The 23,810-nt window shown below is 49.7% G+C and overlaps 1 protein-coding gene across 2 annotated transcripts; it reads left to right on the top strand.

Annotated features, from left to right (window-relative positions):
- The first annotated feature begins 398 nt into the window (after positions 1-398).
- LOC145537612 (cytokine receptor-like factor 2) lies at positions 399-22,254 on the top strand. Of its 2 annotated transcripts, XM_081568310.1 has the most exons (9): positions 399-548; positions 5,531-5,633; positions 7,580-7,743; positions 9,139-9,272; positions 10,071-10,233; positions 11,544-11,649; positions 14,109-14,193; positions 20,107-21,421; positions 21,621-22,254. In XM_081568310.1, the coding sequence occupies exons 1-8, from the start codon at positions 467-469 to the stop codon at positions 20,380-20,382; spliced, it is 1,113 nt and encodes a 370-aa protein (XP_081424436.1). In that variant the 5' UTR covers positions 399-466; the 3' UTR covers positions 20,383-21,421; positions 21,621-22,254. The 2 variants fall into 2 exon arrangements, with proteins under 2 accessions (XP_081424436.1, XP_081424435.1); XM_081568309.1 differs by lacking the exon at positions 21,621-22,254 and having other exon boundaries at positions 20,091-21,473.
- Positions 22,255-23,810: the final 1,556 nt, after the last annotated feature.

Here is a 23,810-nt window from a genome sequence, read left to right as displayed (position 1 = left end):
CAGACCAGCAAACTTTGTCCCTTACGCAGACATCATGCTGTCCCATGCTTCCCTTGGTGTCATCGGCAACTGGACCAAATCTCCTTGACACTGGATGAGCAGCCAGAAAGCATCAGCGAGCTGAGACCTGCCTGGGCCTCCGTCTCCAAACACAGGACGACCACCAGCGGCTGAGAACCCTGGCTGGACAACATCCAGTATCTGATCAGCCTCTCTAGACAGTTGTATCCGGCGGGGCTGCACAAATGATCGGCGAGGCTGAAAAAATGATTCTGCATTTTTTTTTTTTCCTTTCTGACCGGAGTCATCTTTTAAAATAAAAGCGTGACTGTTTCCTGTAGTCATTTCCCCAGTTTTTTTTTCCGCTTTTTAAAAAAAAGGGGTGACCTTCGTACGTTAGTCATGAGCCGAAGTCCCCTTGGAGGAGTCGACCTTCTGCTCGTTGCCTCCACCTCCTGCTTCCACTATGAGGCATCTCTTTCTGCCCTGGGCGGCCGCCGCTGTCTTCTTGCTGGGACACGCGAATGCATCAGGGAAAACCAAGCCACGTAAGTCTTGCTTGCAGCCGTAGCCGCCTGTCTGCGTGAAGTGCCCTTGCTTTCAACATCTCTGCTTTTTTTTTTTTTTTTTTTTACGATGTCTTCTGCAAACTCACGGTTTTCTTTGTGAAACTGACAACAGCTTTTACAGGTTTCCCTCCCTGAGTTGGGAAGACCCCCTGGAGAAGGGAATGGCTACCCACTCCAGTGTTCTTGCCTGGAGAATCCTCATGGACAGAGGAGCCTGGCGGGCTACACTCTATGGGGGTCGCAAAGAATAGGGTACGACTGAAGTCTCTACAAACCTGAGTCTGCCTGTTGTAAAGGACCCCCTATTCATTGCGTCCAGGATTACGTTCAGATGGAAAAATAAAGAAATATGAGAGACCGTGTCTAGAAAACTGAGAATCTGTGTGGTTTCACTGTGCTGTCTGCCTGCAAAGAGGTGCAAGCCTTTTGCTTAAATTAATACTTACCTTTCCGTTGTGGGGCTTCCCTGATGGTTCAGACAGTAAAGAACCCACCTGCCAGTGCAGGAGACCCAGGTTCGATCTCTGGGTTGGGAAGATGCCCTGAAGAAGGGAATGGCTACCCACTCCAGTATTCTGGCCTGGAGAATCCCCATGGACAGAGGAGCCTGGCGGGCTACCGTCCGTGGGGTCACAAAGAGTCGGTACGACTGAGTGACTGCCACTTTCACGCCCAGGTAGGAGCTGGCGATGGCATGTTCCTGACGTTCTTCTTGTGAACTGTCTGCGGGCATCACCCCACGCTAGACCACCCCTGCCCAAGGCGGCCTGTTGCCCAGCTGGTTTGGACGGGTCCTCGGGGACCTTCCGGGCTGCAGCCCTGAGGGGGTGGAAACTGTGCTTCCAGCAGACGCAGCGGGGAGAGGGAGGGAGCCTGGACGTGGAGAGTCCCCAGGCCTGACACTCACGTAATTTCCCAAGCTGTGTGCAGCGCCCACGATCTGTCTTCACAAGTCCAGATCTGGCCTCCCATCTTCCAGTGACAGACGTAAGGGAGGAGGACCTGGCTATGCTTGGCGTGGTCATGGCCACAGACTCCTTGAGGGCTGTAGCTTCCTCCTGACTCCCACTCCTGCACGTGGAGTTTGGGTGGAAAAGTACAGTTTAGACCAGCTCTGGAATCTGAACCTCTTGAAGCACAGATACAATAGTAAGATTTTGTTGTTGTTGTTCAGTTGCTCAGTCGTGTCCGACTCTCTGCGACCCCATGGACTGCAGCACGCCAGGCCTTCCTGTCCATCACCAACTCCCGGAGTTTACCCAAACTCATGTCCATTGAGTCGGTGATGCCATCCAACCATCTCATCCTCTGTCGTCCCCTTCTCCTCCTGCCCTCAATCTTTCCCAGCATCAGGGTCTTTTCCAATGAGTCCGTTCTTCGCATCAGGTGGCCGAAGCATTGGAGTTTCAGCTTCATCATCAGTCCTTCCAATGAATATTCAGGACTGATTTCCTTTAGGAGGGACTGGTTGGATCTCCTTGCTGTCCAAGGGACTCTTAAGAGTCTTCTCCAACACCACAGTTCAAAAGCATCAATTCTTCAGCGCTCAGCCTTCTTTACGGTCCAACTCTCACATCCATACATGACTACTGGGAAAATCATAGCTTTGACTAGACGGACCTTTGTTGGCAAAGTGACATCTCTGCTTTTTAATACGCTGTCTAGGTTTGTCGTTGCTTTTCTTTCAAGGACATGGGAATATGGAGAGACCTTGAAAGGGCGGAGGGCTCATTCCCCTGTGAAGCTGGGCTCACTCAGAACCTTCGTAGGAACTTCCTGGGAAAATGCAGGACTCACTTTATGAATGGCCTTTGTTTGCCTGAGGTCATTACAGATGTGAGACCCTAAGAACCCACTGGGCATGGTCTTAATAAAGCAGCCCCTCTTCCCACCCAAGGTCCCAGAGTTGTGTCACGAGACCCCTCGGGGGACATTTCTACCCAATCGATCCATTTTTAACCAACAGAGTCAGACTTAATGGCTGCAGTGGACTATCAGATAGTATTTCCATCCGAGGCCACCATGTGTTGACGGCAGGGCTACTGAGCTACTGATGAGGCACCTTTGCCATCCAAAAAATGTCCTTGAACTTGCAAGGAAAATGCATCCTCCCCCAGCCCTGGGGACCAGACATCCGAGGTCACGGTGTCCCAGAGCTGAGTTCTCTCCAGAGTCTCCAGGGAAGGGTCCTCACCGCCTCTTCCAGCTTCTGGGGGCTCCAGGGCATCGTCCCTGGGCTGGTGGCCGCCTCCCTCCCGTCTCCGCCTCCGTCTCCACGTGGCTTCTCTATGTCCTTGTCTCCCCTCTTCTGTGTCTTATAAGGACCTTGTCATGGGGTTTAGGCCACCCCCATCCAGGAGGGCCTCATCTCAGACCCTCCCCTTCATCACACCTGCAAAGACCCCATTTCTTAATGAGGTCCTCTCCCCAGATTCTGGGGTGAGCATGTAAGCATGCCATTTGGAGAGCCGCAGTTCAAGCCCTGCAGGATCTGTTCAAGGGATGCTAACATTGGAGAGAGAGGGGGCTCCTTTTCTGTTTGACAGGTCTTGCTGTAGTCGTAAGGAGAGGGAGGTCGTCGAAGCTGACGACCCGGTAGCCAGTCTGAGTCCGTGGCAGAGACGCGGGACAAAGGAACGGCTCTCAAGATGCTATTGTTTATTTTATCTATGTCTTTACTTTTGGGCATTGCTGGGTCTTCGCTGCTGTGCCCCTGAGTTCACGAGCTGCTGTAGAAGAAGGTGGTGTGGGCAAGAGATGGAGTGTGTGTGAGGAAGCACGGGTATGTTGCTGAGTCGCTCGGTCATATCTGACTCTCTGTGACCCCGTGGACTGTAGTCCGCCAGGCTCCTCTGTCCATGGGGTTCTCCAGGCAAGAATACTGGAGTGGGTTGCTATGCCCTCCTCCAGGGGATCTTCCCCACCCAGGGATTGAACATGCATCTCTTATGTCTCCTGTATTGGCTCCTGTATTAGGTGGATTCTTTACCATTAGTGCCACCTGGGAAGCTAGTGAGATGAAATTATATATGTATATGTAGGTATAGATATGGAGAAGGAAATGGCACCCCCACTCCAGTATTCTTGCCTGGAGAATACCAGGGGCAGAGGAGCCTGGTGGGCTACAGTCCTTGGGGTTGCAAAGAGTTGGACACAACTGAAGCGACTTAGCAGCAGCAGCATGTATAGATATAAAACCCGTGTGGTATCTGTTATAGCCAAGGCTGCTTGAACCGCTGCAACTCACTTGGATGGAAAAAGACCCCAGGACTGTACATCAAATGATGTAACGTATGCCGATTCCCCCCACGACTCACACCCCTTTGGAAATACCCAGCGGGGCTGGGCTCAAAGTCCCTCTGAGCGCCCGAGCTCGCTGGAACAAATGCCTCTGATTCATCCATCATGTTTTCGATACGCTCTCCAAAATGGGAAGCAGGTTCTACCCCTGCGGGCGGGCGAGGAATTCTTGGTATTTACAAGATGTGTCTGCCTATCGGAGACCCGCAGCTGGTATGTTTGTTCACGTCCAGATTGCTCGCGACCTTGGTGGGTTTCTGAGAAAAAGTTAAGAAAAACAAAACAAAAAATCCCCAGAGGTTACAGAACCAGTCATGTTACAAAAGCCCCCAGACCTTTCAGACCCGTCTGGATCTATGTGATAGGAGGCTCCCGTTTTCAAGACCTTCTCCCTGGGGGTTCCTTGCTCACCAGTGATAGATGACAAAGTCTGTGTCAGATGTGAGGAGGATCCGGGGGAAATGAAATTAGGCAAAAAAGGTGTATCGGGGCCGGGGCGGGGGGGTGACGTTCTGGTTAACAGCTTTGTTGGGCTGTTAATTCACAGGCCCGATGATTCAGCTCTTTAAAGCACACAACCCGATCCTTTTTTAAAAAATAAAACGTTTCTTTTTTAATAGAAGGATAATCGCTTTACAGAATTTTTAGTTGAAGCAGAGCTGATGCATGAGCGTCCCTGGTGGCCCAGCGGTCAAGGTTCCGCCTGCAAAGCGGCGGCCACAGAAAGCTCGGGTTCGATTTCCGAGGGGGGAAGATCCCCTGGAGGAGGGCGTAGCAGTTGACTGCAGTGTTCTTGCCTGGAGAATCCCATGGACAGAGGAGCCCGGCGGGCTGTAGTCCACGGGGTCGCAGAGAGTCGGACACGACTGAGCACGCGTGCTCGCAGGCATAGCCCATGCATCACATATGAATATCACTTAATATAAATTAATATAACTTGCAGCATAGTGAGTCTCCTCTTTGAAAAGCCATGCTCCCTTTACGGTTATTATAAAATGTTTTCTATACTCCCTTTGAAGAACTGCATCATTCTTGTATTGAAAGTGTGAAACACGGAGACTCTGGACACACGGTAAAAATATAAAATGTCTTGATGATTATAGATAGCTAGCTAGATAGCTGTACATATTTACATAGATAGTTACCTAGATAGATGCCATAGATGATAGGTGATTGATAGATATATAAATACAGATAGTAGATGGATAATAACTTGAGGATATAATGATGATGATGACAGCTAACATGTTCCAATGCCAATATTCTGGCTGCGTGCATGCTTAGCGACTCAGTCGTGTCCGACTCTTTGTGGCCCCATGGACTGTAGCCCCCCAGGCTCCTCTGTCCATGGGATTCTCCAGGCCAGAATACTGGAGTGGGGTGCCACTTCCTCCTCCAGGGGATCTTCCCGGCCCAGGGATCGAACCCACGTTTCCTGTGACTTCCTCATTGCGGGTGGCTTCTTAACCCACTGAGCCATCACGGAAGGCCAATATTCTGGTCATACTGGGCTAAATAAGATACACCATCAAATTTTTTTTTTTAAGAAAACACCGTATCATTGTTGCGAGTGCTGAGATCATTTTACAAATTTCAAAGTCTTTCCAGCGTCGCCTCAGAGTCCTCTCCGTGTGTCTTTTTTTTCTTTGTTTTCTGCACAGGAAACGCGTTGCAACTTCAGGTGATCAACTTTAATTTTGAAACCGTGCAGGTTACGTGGAACGCAAGTGCATACGCTGGGATGAATTTCACGTTCATTTACAAGTAAGTGCCGTCACTGGGATTCATTTCAGGCTCGTCTGCAAGTAAGCCCCCTCTCACCCCACCCTGGCTCCCCAGAAAACCATGACTTTGGCTAAAGCATTTCCCCTAGGAAGATGGCACCGAGGGGGCCAGCCAGGAAGGGAAGGTGTGAGGAACCGTAAGTGAAATGTGAATGTGAGTGTGTGCCCTCTGGACCCCCCCAGTATTACCACAAGCACAGCTGCAGCTCCCAGACCTTTTAACCTTCTAGTCTCGCTCAAAACCACCTGGATTCTCACAGGACGTGCACAGAGCGGGCTGACCCCGTGGGGCTCTCTGCAACGTCCCAGCAGCTGTCTTTGCCTGCGTCTCTGTTGCCTTCAACTATATTCCCTGCTTACCAGGGGCCGCCTTCCAAAAAAAATAAACACATCTCCTCCTTTCATAGGGCGCTTTGCCTTGCCTGACTCAATGACCTGGGTGCCCACGTGGGAGGCAGGGTTTTTTTTCCAACGAATTTGGTCTCAGTTCCGTAAAGAGTGAGGTGTTTGGTGAGGGCTTGAGTTGTTGCCATCTGATAAAACACGAGATAGGCAGGAAGGCGAACAGAAGAGGGAAATTTTTAAGATGAATTTGTTAGGAAAATAAGACTCACGGGGCAAACAAAAAAGTGTCGGATGGTATAGGTGGTCTCACAGATAGCTCGTTTCGTTTTTTTTCTCTCCCGAGCAGCTGTTTGTTCTGTCATACAGGAGATAATTCTTGATCTCATCACAGATTGGGGTTGAAGACTTAAGGATGGAGCGTAAACCCCTCTCGGCTTCCTGTTAATACACTGCAGGGGAGTCTCAAAGGTTTATCCAGTTTCGGCACATCCGTATTAAAAGCGCATCCTTGAATCAAGGGCTTGGTTGCTCTGGAGGTCAATTATTTATTGATACCAATTTATTAATTGCTCATGGTATTGATATGTGGCAGCAATTATTATTATTGATACCATTAATAGTATCCTAGATGGTCTCAACAAACTACCTCAAGCTGAGTAACTTGGAACAATGGAAAAAAAAAATACATCCTCTCTGAGTCCTGAGACCCAGACGCCTGAGGTCAGGGGTCCCAGGGATGAGCTCCCTGCAGAGGCTCCAGGGGAGGCTCCTCCCCACCTCTTCCAGCTTCTGGGGGCTCCGGGCATCGTCCCTGGGCTGGTGGCCGCCTCCCTCCCGTCTCCGCCTCCGTCTCCACGTGGCTTCTCCTCTGTGTCCATGTCTCTCCTCTTGTGTGTCTTATAAGGACCCTGTTGTGGGGTTTAGGGCCACCGCCATCCAGGAGGGCCTCATCTCAGACCCTTCACCCCATCACCTCTGCAGAGACCCTGTTTCTTAATAAGGTTTTGTTCACAGGTTCCAGATTAGCGGGTAGGCGTGCCCTTTGCAGAGCCACCATTCACCCCCTACGGGATCTATCGAAGGGGAATCAACATTTGAGAGAGGGGAGGCTCCTTGTCTGTTTTGACAGGTCTTGCTGTAGTCGTAAGGGGAGGGAGGTCATAGAAGCACATGACCCGGTATGCAATCTGAGTCCGTGGCAGAGACGCGGGGCAAAGGAACGGCCCTTGAGATGCTATTTAGTTTTTACTTTATTTACTTGTATGACGTTGGCTGTGCTGAGCCTTTGCCGCTGTGTGGAATTGTCTCCAGTTGTCGCGCGCCACCTTCCCCTTTCGTGGAGCACACACACTGTACGTTCATGGGCTTCACTAGTCACAGCCTGCGGGTGCTAGAGGGTAGGATCCGTCGGTTCACGGCCTTAGCTGCTCGGCGGCACGAGGGATCTTTCCGTCCCAGGGATCGAACCTGAGTCTCCTGCATCGGCAGGCGGGTTCTTTACCACTGAGCCACCAGGGAAGCCCCAAGAGGTTATTTTGAAGGGCCCTACATGACTGAGTGATTCTCTTTTTAAAATTACAGACTAGATAAAAATGAGGACTACAAACCATGCTCCAACTATATTCTGCAGCAAGGCTACAGGGCCGGGTGCCTCCTGGAGGTGCAAAGAGATGGACCGCTATATTTTTCCATCCGGAATGGAACACAGCCTCTCCTCACCAAGGACCTAGCGATTAGCGCTTACCGTACGTATTAAGGACCTTGAAGGCTGACTATGCTTCTTGGGTTAGGAGACATTGTACAAATGGCGTGAACCAGTCTCTCCAAAGATTCCTGTTTTGGTCTACGTTTCTGTGATGTAATGGTCCTTTCTTTCTTTTTTTTTTTTTGAGGGCTGGAATGTCAGAGGTCCCTGTTAAAATCCAACGTGAGGTTCGACCCTTGGGTTGGGAAGATCCCCTGGAGAAGGAAATGGCAACCCACTCCAGTGTTCTTGCCTGGAGAATCCCATGGACAGAGGAGCCTGGTGGGGCTACAGTCCATGGGGTCGCAAGAGTCGGACATGACTTACCGACTCAGCAACAACAATATCGCCGATTAACAATGCTGTGATGACTCCAGGTGGACAGCTGAGGGACTCAGCCATACATATACGTGTATCAATTCTCCCCTAAACTCCCCTCCCATCCAGGCTGCCACACGACATGGAGCAGAGCTCCCTGTGCAGGTCCTTGTGGGTTCTCCATGTTAAACACAGCAGTGTGTCCATGTCCATCCCAGACTCCCTGACTATCCCTTCCCCCATCCTTCCCCCTGGGAACCATAAGGTTATTACAGAGTATTGAGCAGAGTTCCCTGTGCTGTCCAGCAGGGCCTTGCTGGTTCTCCATGTTAAATACAGCAGTGTGTCCATGTCCATCCCAAACTCCCTGACTATCCCTTCCCCCATCCTTCCCCCTGGGAACCATAAGGTTATTACAGAGTATTGAGCAGAGTTCCCTGTGCTGGACAGAAGGTCCCTGTGGGTTCTCCATGTTAAACACAGCAGTGTGTCCATGTCCATCCCAGATTCCCTGACTATCCCTTCCCGCATCCTTTCCCCCTGGTAACCCTAAGTACCTTCTCTAAGTCTATCTCTTTCTGTTTTGTAACTACATTCATTTGTATCGTGTCTTTTTAGATTCTGCATATAACGGATGCCATAGGATAAGTTTTTGCCTCTCTGTCTGACTAACTTTGTTCAATTCCACGGTCTCTACAACCTCATCTTATCTTAAACCGTTACCTCTGTAATGATCCTCTTTCCAGAGATCGTGAAGGGCTAGGGGCCAGGAGTTCAAGGCATCTTTTTCTGGTGGGAACACAATTCATTTCATGACCCATCCCGAAAACTTTCTCCACCAGTTTCAGGGGAGCTCCTTTCCATGAGACCCCCACGGGTCCTCGGAGAGCTGGGTAACCCTTCCAATTGCCCATGTGCTAAAGACAAGGAAAGCTCATGTCTCATGAAGTATTGGGGAAAGGATGGGGAGCAGGCAGAGAGGAAAGTGAATCGAAGCCCAGGGACCGCTGTGAGTTCAGAGATGGGCCATGTTTATCTTCTCAGAGGTGTTAGTCACCGTGCTCTTTCTCGTTCTTAGTGAAACCCAGAACGCCCGGCGACCTGAGCTTCCAGTGGCGTGAGGAAGCCATGATGGTGACCTGCCCCAATCTGGGATACAACGATCTCCAGTATGAAGTCCAGTACAAGACCGTCTTTGACACGGAGTGGCAGGTGAGGGGACATGGTCTCGGGTCGGGTGTGAGTAGGCGTCCCTGGGATGGAGAGACAGAGAGACACCAATATCCAGACTTGTTTGGGCTTCCCTAGTGGCTCAGACGCTAAACAATCCTCCTGCAATGCAGCAGACCCGGGTTCGATCCCTGGGTCGTGAAGATCCCCTGGAGAAAGACATGGCAAACCCACTCCAGGATTCTTGCTTGGAGAATTCCACGGACAGAGAGGAGCCTGGTGGGCGACAGTCCCCAGGGTCGCAGAGAGTCGGGCACGACTGAGCGGCTAACACTTTCTTTTTCACTTTCCCTGGTGGTCCAGTGGTTAGGAATCCGCCTTGCAAAGCAGGCCACGTGGGTGGGTTCCATCCCTGGTCCACGAACCCAGGATTCCCAGGCGTCTGGGAAACTCAGCCCATGAGGCAATGACTGAGCCCGTGTTCTGCAATGAAGCTCCCACGTGCTGCAACTGAGACCTGACGCAGCAAAATAAATAAATACATTTTTTTTAAATTTACTTTTGTAAAAAGGAAGAACTTAGAAAATCTTCAAAAGCTTCTTTCATCATATTTGTTATGGTGGATTTATTTCCTTTTTGGAGGGAAAGGCAGAGCTGTCTCCGCATTTTTTTTTTTTTTTTTTTTGGCTGTTGTTTTGAGGATAAACGTCTGCCCAGAGAGAAGTGAAACAGGAGGAGGAAGTCCTGGAAGCAGGAATCTCGTGAGCATCTCTGGTACAAGATGAGCCGTCAGGGTAAAGCCTCAGTCATGGCTCATCGTGTGTGTTTTGTCCGCTCCAGTCCGCAGAGGCAGAAACTTGTAACGTTACCATCGGCGGTTTGGATACTGAGAAGTGTTATTTCTTCCGGGCCAGGGTGAAAGCCCTGGAGTTCAGCTACGGCTCGGACACATACCCCAGTGACTGGTCAGAGGTGACGCACCAGCAGAGGGGTGAGCTGAGAGGTAATGCTTCTCACGCAGCGTCGCTGCCCGACAGGGGCCAGTGGGCTACGTGCGGGGAGGGTGGAGTGGGGCTCCTGAAAACATGGATGGTCCTAAGGCCTTCTGCAGAGGTCACTGTGGAAGCAATGCCTCTTCCTGTGGCCGTTATCATCAGACCAAGCTTCACTTTTATTTCTATTGACCCAGCAAGAATAATAAGTGTTATTTATGAATGTTGTTGGGCTTCCCTGGTGGCTCAGCTGGTAAAGAATCCGCCTGCAATGCGGGAGACCTGGGTTTGATCCCTGGGTCGGGAAGATTCCCCTGGAGAAGGGAGAGGCTACCCACTCCAGTATTCTGGCCTGGAGAACTCCATGGATGGTATAGTCCGTGGGGTCACAAAGAGTCAGACATGACTGAATGTTGTTCCGTGGATATAGGTATAGAGACGTAGATAGATCTATAGATAAATAGATGATAAATGGTTATTAGACCATAGATGCTTAATGGATAGATGATAGATGATGATAGGTTACAGATATAGGAAAGCAGGGGTTTCCCCAATGGCTTAGTGGTAAAGAATCTGCCTACAATGGAGGAAACGGGGGTTCAATCCCTCAGTGGGGAAGATCCCCTGAAGGAGGGCATGGCAACCCACTCCAGTGTTCTTGCCTGGAGAATCCCATGGACTGAGGAGCCTGGTGGGCTACAGTCCATGGGGTGGCAGAGTCAGACACGACTGAAGTGACTTAGGACGCAGGTGTAGATAAGTTGATGCTAGACAGATGGCAGAGACAGATAGATGAGATATATAGATCAACACAGATGCATGACAGGCGGTGGACAAGCCGATGGATAATAGATAATAGACAGATAGATGATAGACAGGTGCGTGGATGCCTGCTCATTCTCTTCAGTCGTGTCCGACTCTGAGACTCCGTGGACTGTAGCCCGCCAGGCTCCTCTGTCCATGGGATTCTCCAGGCCAGAATACTGGAGTGGGTTGCCATTTCCTTCTCCGGGGCACCTTCCCGACCCAGGGTTCGAACCCAGGTCTCTTACGTCTCCTGCATTGGCAGGCGGATTCTTTACTGCTGCCCAGGGGGGAGGTCCCAGGGAGACAGATAGATGATAGACGGACGGAGGTGAGTCTGTGCTCCCTTCTGCCCGACGTTTGCGTCTCCAGTGGACCCGCCTTTCCTTCCAGGGTGTTTCACACCAAAATCAAGATCTGCCGACCCTGACGTTTCTCGAGGGAAAGCGGCGGGCGATTAGAGCGCCACCCGGTCTCGTGTTGAAAACTTCACAGCCCTCATTCTGTTTCCCTTCAGATTCGTGCTGGGAAAACAGCCTTTTCCCCAGATTTATTTTAATTGCTGGCATGGTCTCCTCCCTGACAGTCTTCCTTCTGCTTCTGTCTCTATGGAAGCTACACAGGTAAGGATGTCCCCACCGGAATCCTCAGATGCATGGGCTCTGGTTTCCATATATAGTGAGTTGGGGGAAAAAAAAATTGTGTGGTGTGGTTATTTAGCTGAATATCACTTTCTCTCTAATGCACATGGCATATGACAAGAAAACGGAGAGGTGAATAGTGCCAAAGGTGCGGAGATACCTGCAGAATTTATTGAGGAATATTCTCTTGGAGACCATAGGATGCAGGAATGTTCATTCCTATGAGTGTTACTGCTGTTCAATCACTCAGTCGTGTCCGACCCATTGCGACCCCAGGGACTGCAGCACGTCAGGCCTCTCTGTCCATCACCAACTCCCGGAGTTTACTCAAACTCATGTCCGTTGAGTCGATGATGCCATCCAACCATCTCATCCTCTGTCATCCCCTTCTCCTCCCACCTTCAATCTTCCCCAGCATCAGGGTCTTTTCCAATGAGTCGGTTCTTCGCACCAGGTAGCCAAAGTATTGGAGTTTCAGCTTCAGCATCAGTCCTTCCAATGAATATTCAGGACAGATTTCCTTTAGGATTGGTTTGATCTCCTTTCTGTTCAAGGATTCTCAAGAGTCTTCTCCAACACCACAGTTTGAAAGCATCAATTCTTCAGCCCTCAGCCTTCTTTACTGTCCAGTTCTCACATCTGTACATGACTACTGGAAAAAACACACCTATGACTATCCAGACCTTTGTCAGTGATGTCTCTGCTTTTTAATAGTTGGTCTAAGTTTATTGTAGTTACCTTGCTTCAGACGCACACTCCACTGAGCTCTGTCCGCCTATCATATTAGAATGACAAGCATGTAGAACATGTTTTAATTTTTATTGACATTTATTAAACTGGACAACCTGGTGAGTGATGTGATGAGATAAGCAAAGTTTGTCTGGTTTGTAAATCCAGTTACAGATACACCAAAACAAGATTCTTTGAAACTGTAGAAAGCCTTTCAAAAATATGATATTAAAATAGTTCTCTCTCTTATCCTTCCAGGCAATAAATTTAACTGCTGCCATTTCCAGCTTTATTCAAGCTTAGTTGTGCCAGGCATTTGATTGTGGAGGATGTTTGAAGGGACTGATGCCCAGGACTGTGGGCGCCATCTTTATTTCTTCGATTGCCGTTTCCATAGCAACAAGGGGAGTGCTGCATAGCAAAAGATGGGGTGCCATTCTGGACCACTCTCACTGGGTCTGAGCCAGGCTGAGTTAGACAGTTTCAAGGACCTTCCCTCATGGCTGGATAGAGCATGGGGGTAATTCTCTTAATTCTTGCCCACGGCCCATTAATTCTTCAGTCTAGATTTCCCGCTTTCACCAGCTCAGACAGATGTCATCTTCATCATTCTCTGTTGGGGAATAGAGGCGGTAGGGAGTCAGGAGGAGATGAAGCAGTCAGATAGGGGTGTCGACAAGCGACGGGTCTGCTGTTTTTTGCTCTTCTTGTTATTTTGCTTTGGGTGCTTTTAATTCAAAACTGAAATCACCCCACAAGGAATCCGAGGAATACACTTCTTGGGGGGAAACAGACTCCTCCTGTCTTTAAGAAAGCTTCTGTTACAGTGAGTGGTCTAATGGATCGTATTATATTCCCGGAGCTGCCATAACAAGGGACCAAAGACTGAGGGCTCAAACAACAGACCTGTATTTCTCCCAGTCCTGGAGGCTGGAGCCTGAGGTCCCGGCGTGGGCAGGACTGGTTCCTCCCGAGGCCTCTCTCCTGGGCGTGTAGACGGCCATCTCCTCCGAGTCCTCACGTGCTCCTCCGTCTGTGTGTGTGTGTGTCTGTGTCTTGACCTCCTCTTATTATAAGGATCCCACTCCCGTTGGATTAGCATCCTATCAGATGAGAGCTTCTCTTAGGCTCTGTTCCTAGGGGCCTGCAAATTAAACTGGCCAAAGACAGTAATAGAAGAATATGTCTATATTTCTTTTCTGATGCAATATTTTTAAGTGCACAAGTCATTCACAGGAAGCAAGTGAACACCTAACCAGGCATTTCATCTGGAGACTTTTATAGCATTTTAACAAAGGGCAATAATCTGTGGAAAAGTCACTAGACAAGGGAACAGGGAGTCTGAATGGGCATAAATTGTGAGGAAGTGATTAAGAGATGTGTGAGACAAACTGCACGCAGATGAAGCTTGTCTGAATGGAATCGTCTTGACACCATCTTGGTGATATGATTCACTGTCCATTTCCTGCTACAGGAGAGGGCCCACTTTTATGAATGGAATCATTGCTTTAATCAGGAGGGAAACTGATGCTCTCCTTTCAGGCAGATGGGGGAGGGCAGAGAGCGTCTCCTGGCTCTGCTTTTTCCGCCAAGGTGCTGAGACCCCGAGATCCATATGCAGCTGTCGTGGGTCCCTGGTGGGGGTCTTTCCACTTGGATGCCCTTTTTGGGGGTGCCAGCCCATCTGAACAGACTGTCCATGTCCATTTCAGGATTAAGAAGGTTCTCATGCCCAGCGTTCCTGATCCCAAGTTCTCCTTCTTGGGGCTCTTTGAATCCCACCAAGGTAACTTCCAGGTAAGCAGCGTCTCCTTGTGCAAGCTTGCTCTGGGCGGCCCTAGTATCACCCCTCTGCAATATTTTATTTTTTCTGCTTAGAGGTATTTTTTTAATCAACTTTTTATTTTGCTTTGGGGTATAGCCTATTAATGACAGTTTCAGCTGGACACCAAAGAGACTCAGCCATACACGTACATGTATCCATTCTCCCCCAAACTCCCCTCCCATCCAGGCTGCCACGTGACATTGAGCAGAGTTCCCTGTGCTGTCCAGCAGGTCCTTGCTAGTTCTCCATGTTAAATACAGCAGCGTGTCCATGCCCATCCCAAACTCCCTGACTATCCTTTCCCCACACCCTTCCCTTCTTAGTTCAGTCGCTCAGTCGTGTCCGACTCTTTGCGACCCCATGAATCGCAGCACGCCAGACCTCCCTGCCCATCACCAACTCCCGGAGTTTACCCAAACCCATGTCCATCGAGTCGGTGATGCCATCCAACCATCTCATCCTCTGTCGTCCCCTTCTCCTCCTGCCCCCAATCCTACCCAGCATCAGGGTCTTTTCCAATGAGTCAACTCTTCGCATGAGGTGGCCAAAGTATTGGAGTTTCAGCTTCAACATCAGTCCTTCCAATGAACACCCAGGACTGATCTCCTGTAGGATGGACTGGTTGGATCTCCTTGCAGTCACTCTCAAGAGTCTTCTCCAACACCACAGTTCAAAAGCATCAATTCTTCGGCGCTCAGCTTTCTTCACCGTCCAACTCGCACATCCATACATGACCACTGGAAAAACCATAGCCTTGACTAGGCGGACCTTTGTTGGCAAAGTAATGTCTCTGCTTTTAAATATGCTATCTAGATTGGTCATAACCTTCCTTCCAAGGAATAAGCGTCTTTTAATTTCATGGCTGCAATCACCAGCAGCAGTGATTTTGGAGCCCAGAAAAATAAAGTCTGCCACTGTTTCCACTGTTTCCCCATCTATCTGCCATGAAGTGATAGGACTAGATGCCATGATCTTAGTTTTCTGAATGTTGAGTTTTAAGCCAACTTTTTCACTCTCCTCTTTCACTTTCATTGAGAGGCTCTTTAGCTCTTCTTCGCTTTCCGCCGTAAGGGTGGTGTCATCTGCATATCTGAGGTTATTGATATTTCTCCCGGCAATCTTGATTCTAGCTTGTGTTTCTTCCAGCCCAGCATTTCTCATGATGTACTCTGCATATAAGTTAAATAAGCAGGGTGACAATATACAGCCTTGACGTACTCCTTTTCCTATTTGGAACCAGTCTGTTGTTCCATGTCCAGTTCAAACTGTTGCTTCCTGACCTGCATACAGGTTTCTCAAGAGACAGGTCAGATGGTCTGGTATTCCCATCTCTTGAAGAATTTTCCACAGTTTAATGTGATCCACACAGTCAAAGGCTTTGGCATAGTCAATAAGGCAGAAGTAGATGTTTTTCTGAAACTCTCTTGCTTTTTCGATGATCCAGCGGATGTTGGCAGTTTGATCTCTGGTTCCTCTGCCTTTTCTAAAACCAGCTTGAACATCTGGAAGTTCACAGTTCACATATTGCTGAAGCCAGGCTTGGAGAATTTTGAGCATTACTTTACTAGCATGTGAGATGAGTGCAATTGTGCAGTAGTTCGAGCATTCTTTGGCATTGCCTTTCTTTGGGATTGGAATGAAAACTGACTTTTTCTAGTCCTGTGGCCATAGCTGAGTTTTCCAGATTTGCTGGCATATTGAGCGCAGCACTTTCACAGCATCATCTTTCAGGATTTGAAATAACTCAACTGGAATTCCATCACCTCCACTAGCTTTGTTCGTAGTGATGCTTTCTAAGGCCCACTTGACTTCACATTCCAGGATGTCTGGCTCTAGGTGAGTGATCACACCATCATGATTATCTGGGTCGTGAAGATCTTTTTTGTACAGTTCTTCTGTGTATTCTTGCCACCTCTTCTTAATATCTTCTACCTCTGTTAGGTCCATACCATTTCTGTCCTTGATCGAGCCCATCTTTGCCTGAAATGTTCCCTTGGTATCTCTAATTTTCTTGACGAGATCTCTAGTCTTTCCCATTCTGTTGTTTTCCTCTATTTCTTTGCATTGATCACTGAGGAAGGCTTTCTTATCTCTCCTTGCTATTCTTTGGAACTCTGCATTCAGATGGGAATATCTTTCCTTTTCTCCTTTGCTTAAATTGAAGAAAGTAGGGAAAACCACTAGACCATTCAGGTATGACCTAAATCAAATCCCTTATGATTATACAGTAGAAGTGAGAAATAGATTTAAGGGACTAGATCTGATAGACAGAGTGCCTGATGAACTATGGACAGAGGTTCGTGACACTGTACAGGAGAAAGGGATCAAGACCATCCCCAAGAAAAAGAAATGCAAAAAAGCAAAATGGCTGTCTGAGGAGGCCTTACAAATAGCTGGGAAAAGAAGAGAAGCGAAAAGCAAAGGAGAAAAGGAAAGATATTCCTTCTCTTCTAGCAACCATAAATTCATTCTCTGAGCCTGTGAGCCTGTTTTGTACATAAGCTCATTTGTATCATTTCTTTTTAGAGTCTGCATATAAGGGATGTCATATGATATTTCTCCTTCTCTGTGACTTAACTTCATTTAGTATGATAATCTCTAGGTCCATCTCTGTTGCTTCAAAGGGCATTTATTTCATCCTTTTGATGAGTAAGCAACATTCCAGTGTGTATATATTTACCACATGTCCTTTACCGGGGGCTTTCCCGGTGGCTGAGATGGTAAAGAATCCGCCTGCAAAACAGGAGGCCTGGGTTCGATGCCTGGATCGGGAAGATCCTCTGGAGAAGGAGATGTGTGCTCATTACTGTGTCGACGGACACTTAGGCCGCATCTGTATCGGGGCCACTGAAAGCAGAGTTGCAATGAACATTGGAGCTGATTCACCATTAATGAAAAAGAAAAAAAAAAAAAAAAGCAAACCAACAAACGGCTTTTATTCCTCTTTGAACGCCTGGGAGCCTCTTCGAATCCGAAAGCAGCAGTTTACTGTTTTTCTCTTTCGGTCAGAGAAAGTGGATCCAAGGGTCTCCGAGGGCGGCTTCTCTTGAAATCAGCTTCAGATCGGTGTCCCCTCCGCCCCAGGACCATGGGATTTTCCAGCCTCCTCGCCTTCCGATCTTATCAGGAGGTTCCGTTCTTACTCCGCTCCCACTGCAGGGGGCCGTCAGCGAAACCTGCATTTCCGCTTTTCAACGTTTATGGTCGTTAATGTCCTTCCTGTGATAAACGCTTACGGGGGGTGGGGGGCCGAGGAGGAGCTGGGGACCACGGAGCGAAGGGGGGTCCGGCTCCCCCCATCACCAGGCGTGGATTTTATAGGACGCCGGGATCAGAGCGCTGTGCATTCCCCGGGGCTGCCATAAACCTGGGGGTGCAAAGCATCATACACTCATCCTCCCCCCGGTCCTGGGGGCCACATGTCTGAGATCAAGGGGTCCCAGGGCTGAGCTCCCTGCAGAGGCTCCAGGGGAGGCTCCTCCCCGCCTCTTCCAGCTTCTGGGGGCTCCGGGCATCGTCCCTGGGCTGGTGGCCGCCTCCCTCCCGTCTCCGCCTCCGTCTCCACGTGGCTTCTCCTCTGTGTCGGTGTCTCCCCTCTTCTGTGTCTTATGAGGACCCCGTCATGGGGTTTAGGGCACCCCCATCCAGGAGGAACCTCATCTCAGACCCTTCGCTCCATCACCTCTGCAGAGACCTTGCTTCCAAATTAAGTCCTGTTCCCAGGTTCTGAGGGGTAGCCCTTGGGTAGATCATTATTTTGGAAACAGCGCACTGTTTCGCTTCCTTTTGTTTGTTTGTTTGCTTGTTTTTTGGCTCAGTTGCTTCAGTTGTATCCAGCTCTTTGCAACCCCATGGATTGCAGCCCCCGAGGCCCCTCTGTCCATGGGATTCTCCAGGCAAGAATGCTGAAGTGGGTTGCCATTTCCTTCTTCAGGGGATCCTCCCGACTCAGGGATTGAACTCTATCTCTTAGGTCCTCTGCATTGGCAGGCGTTTTTTGTTTTTTGTTTTTTCCCACCACTATTGCCACCTGGGAAGTCCATTCAGCTTCCTAGAGGAGCAAAGTGAATTGTAAAACTAATTAGGTGTAGGAGATGAGAAAAAAAAAAAAAAGAATTCTTCTACTCTCTTAAGTGTTGTCCCTGGGGCCCTGCAAATTAAACCGACCAGAAAAATTAAAGAGAGAGACCTGAACACCCCCAAGATGTAGTTAGACCTTGGGGCTGATTTGCTATTTTAGCAAAGGATGATAGAGTGTTTGGAAGAGACCAGGCAAAGGAAAAGGGGTTGGGGACCTGTGAGTGGCAGGTGAGATGTGAGGACGTGTCTCGGAAATGCATGAGAAGTGAGGGGTGTTTAGTAAGATTTTATGCAGACTCAGGCTCTTTCAGGTGATAAGCATTGTCTCTGGAGTTGGAAGGGACCGGGTGACTCTTCCAAATGTACATTTACTTTCCCAAAGGGGCATCAGTTAATATTAATATCAATTTTAGCGAGGATTAGTGGAGAGCAGAGAACACCCTCTACAGCGCTTCGTACTTAACTGCCTTCAGGTCAGCATCCTCCGCACGTCAAAGGGGCAGATTTGGGAGTGGTGTCCCGGTCCCCTTCAAGGGAGAGCAAAGGGGATTATAACAGAATTTAGGACAGGGAATCTCAATTTTTTCAAAAATTGGGGCTAGAAGAAGGAGCCGGGGAGGGATGTGAGAAGGGAGTGAGGAGTCCCCTTGAGGAGGACAGTCCCATGGAGCTCCCAGCCTCAGGAAGTCTTGGGTCACCTGTTAGAAATTCAGTGTCCGCCCCCTCGGACCTGCTGACAGAAGGTCATCCTTCTGATAGGTCGTCACTCTGATCTCAGACAATATACCTGGGGGTGGAGAACGGATCTGGGTTTCTGAAACGACGATCAGGCGCCCTCGTGTGTCCGGAGTGACCACAGGCCGGCGCGTTGAGGCTGATGACAAAAGGCAGGTGTGCAAACCACAGGATTCCGTACAGAGACGCTAGACACGAGAGCTTTTTTGCCCCAACCGGGGAAAGCGTCCCTGCCAGGGACGTGTGTGAAGATGCACCAGCTCCGAAGGCGGGGCTTTTCGGCGCAGAGTCTGAGCCACAATAATTTTTTTAATTAAAAAAATTTTTAACACCAAAAACGTTTTGTATTGGGGTATAGATGATGAACAATGTGAACAGCAAGTGGACTCAGCCATCCATATACATGTATCCATTCTCCCCCAAACTCCCCTCCCATCCAGGCTGCCATGTGACATTGAGCAGAGTTCTCTGTGCCGTCCAGCAGGTCCTTGTTGGTTCTCCATGTGAAATACAGCAGTGTGTCCATGTCCATCCCAGACTCCCTGACTATCCCTTCCCCATCCTTCCCCCTGGGAACCATAAGGTTATTACAGAGTATTGAGCAGAGTTCTCTGTGCTGTCCAGCAGGTCCTTGTTGGTTCTCCATGTGAAATACAGCAGTGTGTCCATGTCCATCCCAGACTCCCTGACTATCCCTTCCCCATCCTTCCCCCTGGGAACCATGAGGTTATTACAGAGTATTGAGCAGAGTTCCCTGTGCTGTCCAGCAGGTCCTCGATGGCTATCCATTTAAAATATAACAGTGTGTCCATGGCCTTCCTGAATTCCATAACCGTCCCTTTTCCCTAGCAACCGTACGTTCATTTTCTACACCTTTGAGTCTCTTTCTGTTTTGCCAGTAAGTTTATGTGTATCATTTCTCTTTAGATTTTACAGGAAAGGGATATCGTATATTTTCCCCTCTCTGTCTGACTTACTTTATTCAGTATGACACCCTTTAGGTCCATCCATGTTGATGCAAATGGTATTTCATGCTTTCTAATGTGAGCCACAGCATTTCATCCTTGCAGGAGTGGATCAAAGACACACAGAACGTGGCGTCCTTGAACAAAATGGAAGACGGGGAGCTGGAGTGTGCCCCAGAAGACGCCGTGGTCGTCCAGCCGACCGAGACCGAGAAGCCCAAGACCGTGGTGATGACGAGCCCGTTGTACCCACAGACCGCGGAGGAAGAGGCTGCCGGGGACTCCGGCCAGCTCCCTGGCCAGCCGCCCCAGGGCCGTGGAGTGGTCTCTCTTGGGGATTTCGCGTTTGTGATGGGCGACAACTCTTACATGATGTTATGAGGGGGTGCAAACTCACAAGCCAACATCCCAATCTACACTGATGTTTGAGGACCTGGGAGAACATCTCGGGGGCCCAAAAAAACCCCGCCATGAACGGGACTCCCCGGAACCAAGGATGCTGATGTCTAAAGTCACGCAGTGCCCCAACGCCCCAACCCGTATGTGAGCTCACCCAGGGCCCCTACACCCCCAACCAACGCATCCCATTCATGCCGACATCCAACGGCTTGCAGGTGGACTGCCTGTAGGTGGCAGACGCTTGGTTGGGCTGGTTCTTGCTGACACCTGGCTCACGTAAACCGTAAGGGAAGATGACCAAGGCCACCCTGCTTTGCACAGGCCCACCCTCCCGCTCCTGTCCTGTCCATATTTCCACTCACAAGTGGTTCCTGGACCATCTGTCACTCATCACACGTACCCAACAAGCGAGGCCGCAGAACACCCGCTTTACGGACACCAGCCACCCGCCTCCTGCCCCGGAGGAGGCACAAAAGCCCCTTTCTGCAATCACTGAGGCATTTTAGGAACCAGGGTTTTATTTAACTAGGGACTCAGGACCTTGCTCCTGGGAGATATTTGAATGTAAAGGAGCTCTGCAGTAACACTCAAAGCCTCCCAGGGTGAATGTACATTACTGGTTTTTTTTTAATATGTTGAAAATTTTTAACAAGTGTGTGCATGAGAACTATGGCAGAATGTAAGCGGGCTGCTGCTGTTCGTGGAGACGGGAGAATAGCAGTTTGATCCCCTTAGACTTCAGATACAGGAGCTTTCTAGTCGTCTAGAGGACTGACTTCTCCGTTTTTTGTTTTTGTTTTTTTGTTCAGGCTGGCACTGAGTTTATCTTGTCTGTGTCTGCAGGATGCAGTCAACAAGCTTGATCAGATAACCTGGAGGGGTGTGTGTGTGTGTGTGTGTGTGTCTGTGTGGTGTCGAGGATGTCTAATTTAGCAGAATGTCTCCCCACCCTAGAACACCCCTCCACAAAGGTAGAAATGGAGAGAAAACACCTTTATCAGTGGACAAACAGCAAGCCAGTGTGAAGTGAGAATATCTCCTGCCATGTCAAATAAAGGAGACATGTCACGCCATCAGCGATTTCTCCCCTCCAAATGCGAATGTTGGTCAGTCGCCAAAGCGTGTCTGACCGTTTGCGACCCCATGGACTACAGCACGCCAGGCCTCCCTGTCCATCACCAACTCCCGGAGTTTACTCAAACTCACGTCCATGGACTCAGTGATGCCATCCAACCATCTCATCCTCTGTCGTCCCCTTCTCCTCCCGCCTTCAATCTTTCCCAGCATCAGGGTCTTTTCCAATGAGTCAGCTCTTCATATCAGGTGGGCAGAGGACTGGAGCTTCAGCTTCAGCATCAGTCCTTCCAGTGAATATTCGGGACTGATTTCCTTTAGGATGGACTGATTGGATCTCCTTGAAGTCCAAGGGACAAATACGAATGTGAGCTCCCAAAACTAGGATCCAGAAGATGCCACCCCACACCCCACACCCCACGGTGATCAGTAAGGGGCTGAGGAGCTGGGGGGAAATGCACGAATCAGCCATCCCTGACCTCTTTCACTCCTTAAGGTAAACAAGGAAACAGGCTTGGCCCCAGACAGCAGAGTTGCATTTGAAAGGAGTGAATTCAGTGAGCCCACACGCTTGCATCCTCCCACAGATAGAAGACTCAGTTCCTGCCCTTGATACCTGATCTTTGACCTTCAGACCGCCTGCTCCCTTTGTTGCAAACATGCATACAGCCTGACTCCCCCTCCCAGCTCCTCGGAGCTGTTTCCTCAGAGCTGCAGAGATGCTGTCCCCGGGGCTTGGGGTCCTACACACATTCCCACCAAATAAAATAACCCTCTGGTTTCAGGTGCTCACTGATTTTTAGTTGACACCAGAATGCAACACCCATCGCAGGAGGCCCGCTTGACAGGGTATTGCAAACAGAGAAAGACTCTCATCCCATTTTTTTCAGCTCAGCCGCCCATTCCTGGGCAGTTTCCAGAAAACACGGCTACGTGTCTTGTATCTGTGGGATGTGGGTTTTGCAATCTGGGGCCAGTTTTCCAGCTGCAATCAGTCCCCGAGCCTGTCCCCGAAGGCTGGGCATCCACCTGATCGCTCCTGGTATGGAAGGGTCATTCCTGGGTCAGAGGTGGTGTGCAGGGTGGCCAGCTGGGGAGCAGGGACCCCAAAAGTCACTGATCGGCGAGGCAGATCCCAAGGTGGGCGGTAGCGTAGGGGCCGGGGACTTTGCGAGGCAAGAGAAAGTTTAGAACATCCTGTTTTAGAAAAACCGGTTTGTTCTGAAACCACTGCATGCCACGGCCCCGAACAGTTCAGAGAAAGGAAGGTATGAATGCATTTTAGCAGCCCTGCTCAGAGCTCTCACGGGCGCCCTGGGTTTGACCCTGTTTCCAGTGCTGGTCTCCAGACAGGCATCGATGAATCGAGGGAGGCAGGACCCCTCTCCCCATCCCTATGTGGGATGGGTTTCAACACTCGACCACTTCTTTTCTTTTCTTAACTGATTCATGTTTGACTGAAGGATGATTATAACATTGTGTCGGTCTCTGGCCTACATCCACATGCATCGGCCTCGTGCTGTGCTGTGCTAAGAGGCTTCAGTCGTGTCCGACTCTTTGCGACCTCGTGGACTGTAGCCCACCAGGCTCCTCTGTCCATGGGATTCTCCAGGCAAGAATGCTGGAGTGGGTTGCCCTGCCCTCCTCCAGGGATCTTCCCCAACCAGGGATCGAACTCGCATCTCATGCATCGGCAGGCAGATTCTTTAAGGGGATCAGCTATAGGTATATGTATGTCCCCTTCCTCTTGAGTCTCCCTCACACTCACCCCACCCCACCCCTCTAGGGTGTCACGGAGCTATGGTTTGAGTCCCCTGAGTCAAAGAGCAGATTATGAACTTTTCCTCCTTTATTGAGTTATAGCCAGTTAATGGTACTGTGATGGTTGCAAGTGGACAGCGAAGGGACTCAGCCGTACATATATGTGTACCCATTCTCCCCCAGACTCCCCTCCCATCCAGGCTGCCACGTGACATTGAGCAGAGCTCCCTGTCCTGTCCAGCAGGTCCTTGGTGGTTCCCCATGTTAAATACAGCAGTGTGTCCATGTCCATCCCAAACTCCCTGACTATCCCTTCCCCCATCCTTCCCCCTGGGAACCATAAGGTTATTACAGAGTATTGAGCAGAGTTCCCTGTGCTGTCCAGCAGGTCCTTGCTGGTTCTCCACGTTAAACACAGCAGTGTGTCCATGTCCATCCCAGACTCCCTAACTATCCGTTCCCCCACCCTTCCCCCTGGGAACCATAAGTGACCTTTTGGTACCAGATCTGATTTACACTCTGGGCTGAGCTCCGCTATGTCAGAAACCTTGTCATTTCAGGTATGAGATAAAGCT

This window comes from Giraffa tippelskirchi, chromosome Y, assembly GCF_054371585.1.
Source record: "Giraffa tippelskirchi isolate mGirTip1 chromosome Y, T2T-mGirTip1v1.2.pri, whole genome shotgun sequence".
Lineage (NCBI taxonomy): Eukaryota > Metazoa > Chordata > Mammalia > Artiodactyla > Giraffidae > Giraffa > Giraffa tippelskirchi.
This window is presented reverse-complemented; position numbering and strand designations above follow the sequence as displayed.

Bases quoted from the DNA above. Each gene is read 5' to 3' on its own strand.
- LOC145537612 (XM_081568309.1), top strand. From the start codon at position 467: ATGAGGCATCTCTTTCTGCCCTGGGCGGCCGCCGCTGTCTTCTTGCTG. The intron at 5,634-7,579 runs GTAAGTGCCGTC...TTAAAATTACAG, and splicing joins AATTTCACGTTCATTTACAA to ACTAGATAAAAATGAGGACT. The intron at 7,744-9,138 runs GTACGTATTAAG...TCTCGTTCTTAG, and splicing joins CCTAGCGATTAGCGCTTACC to TGAAACCCAGAACGCCCGGC.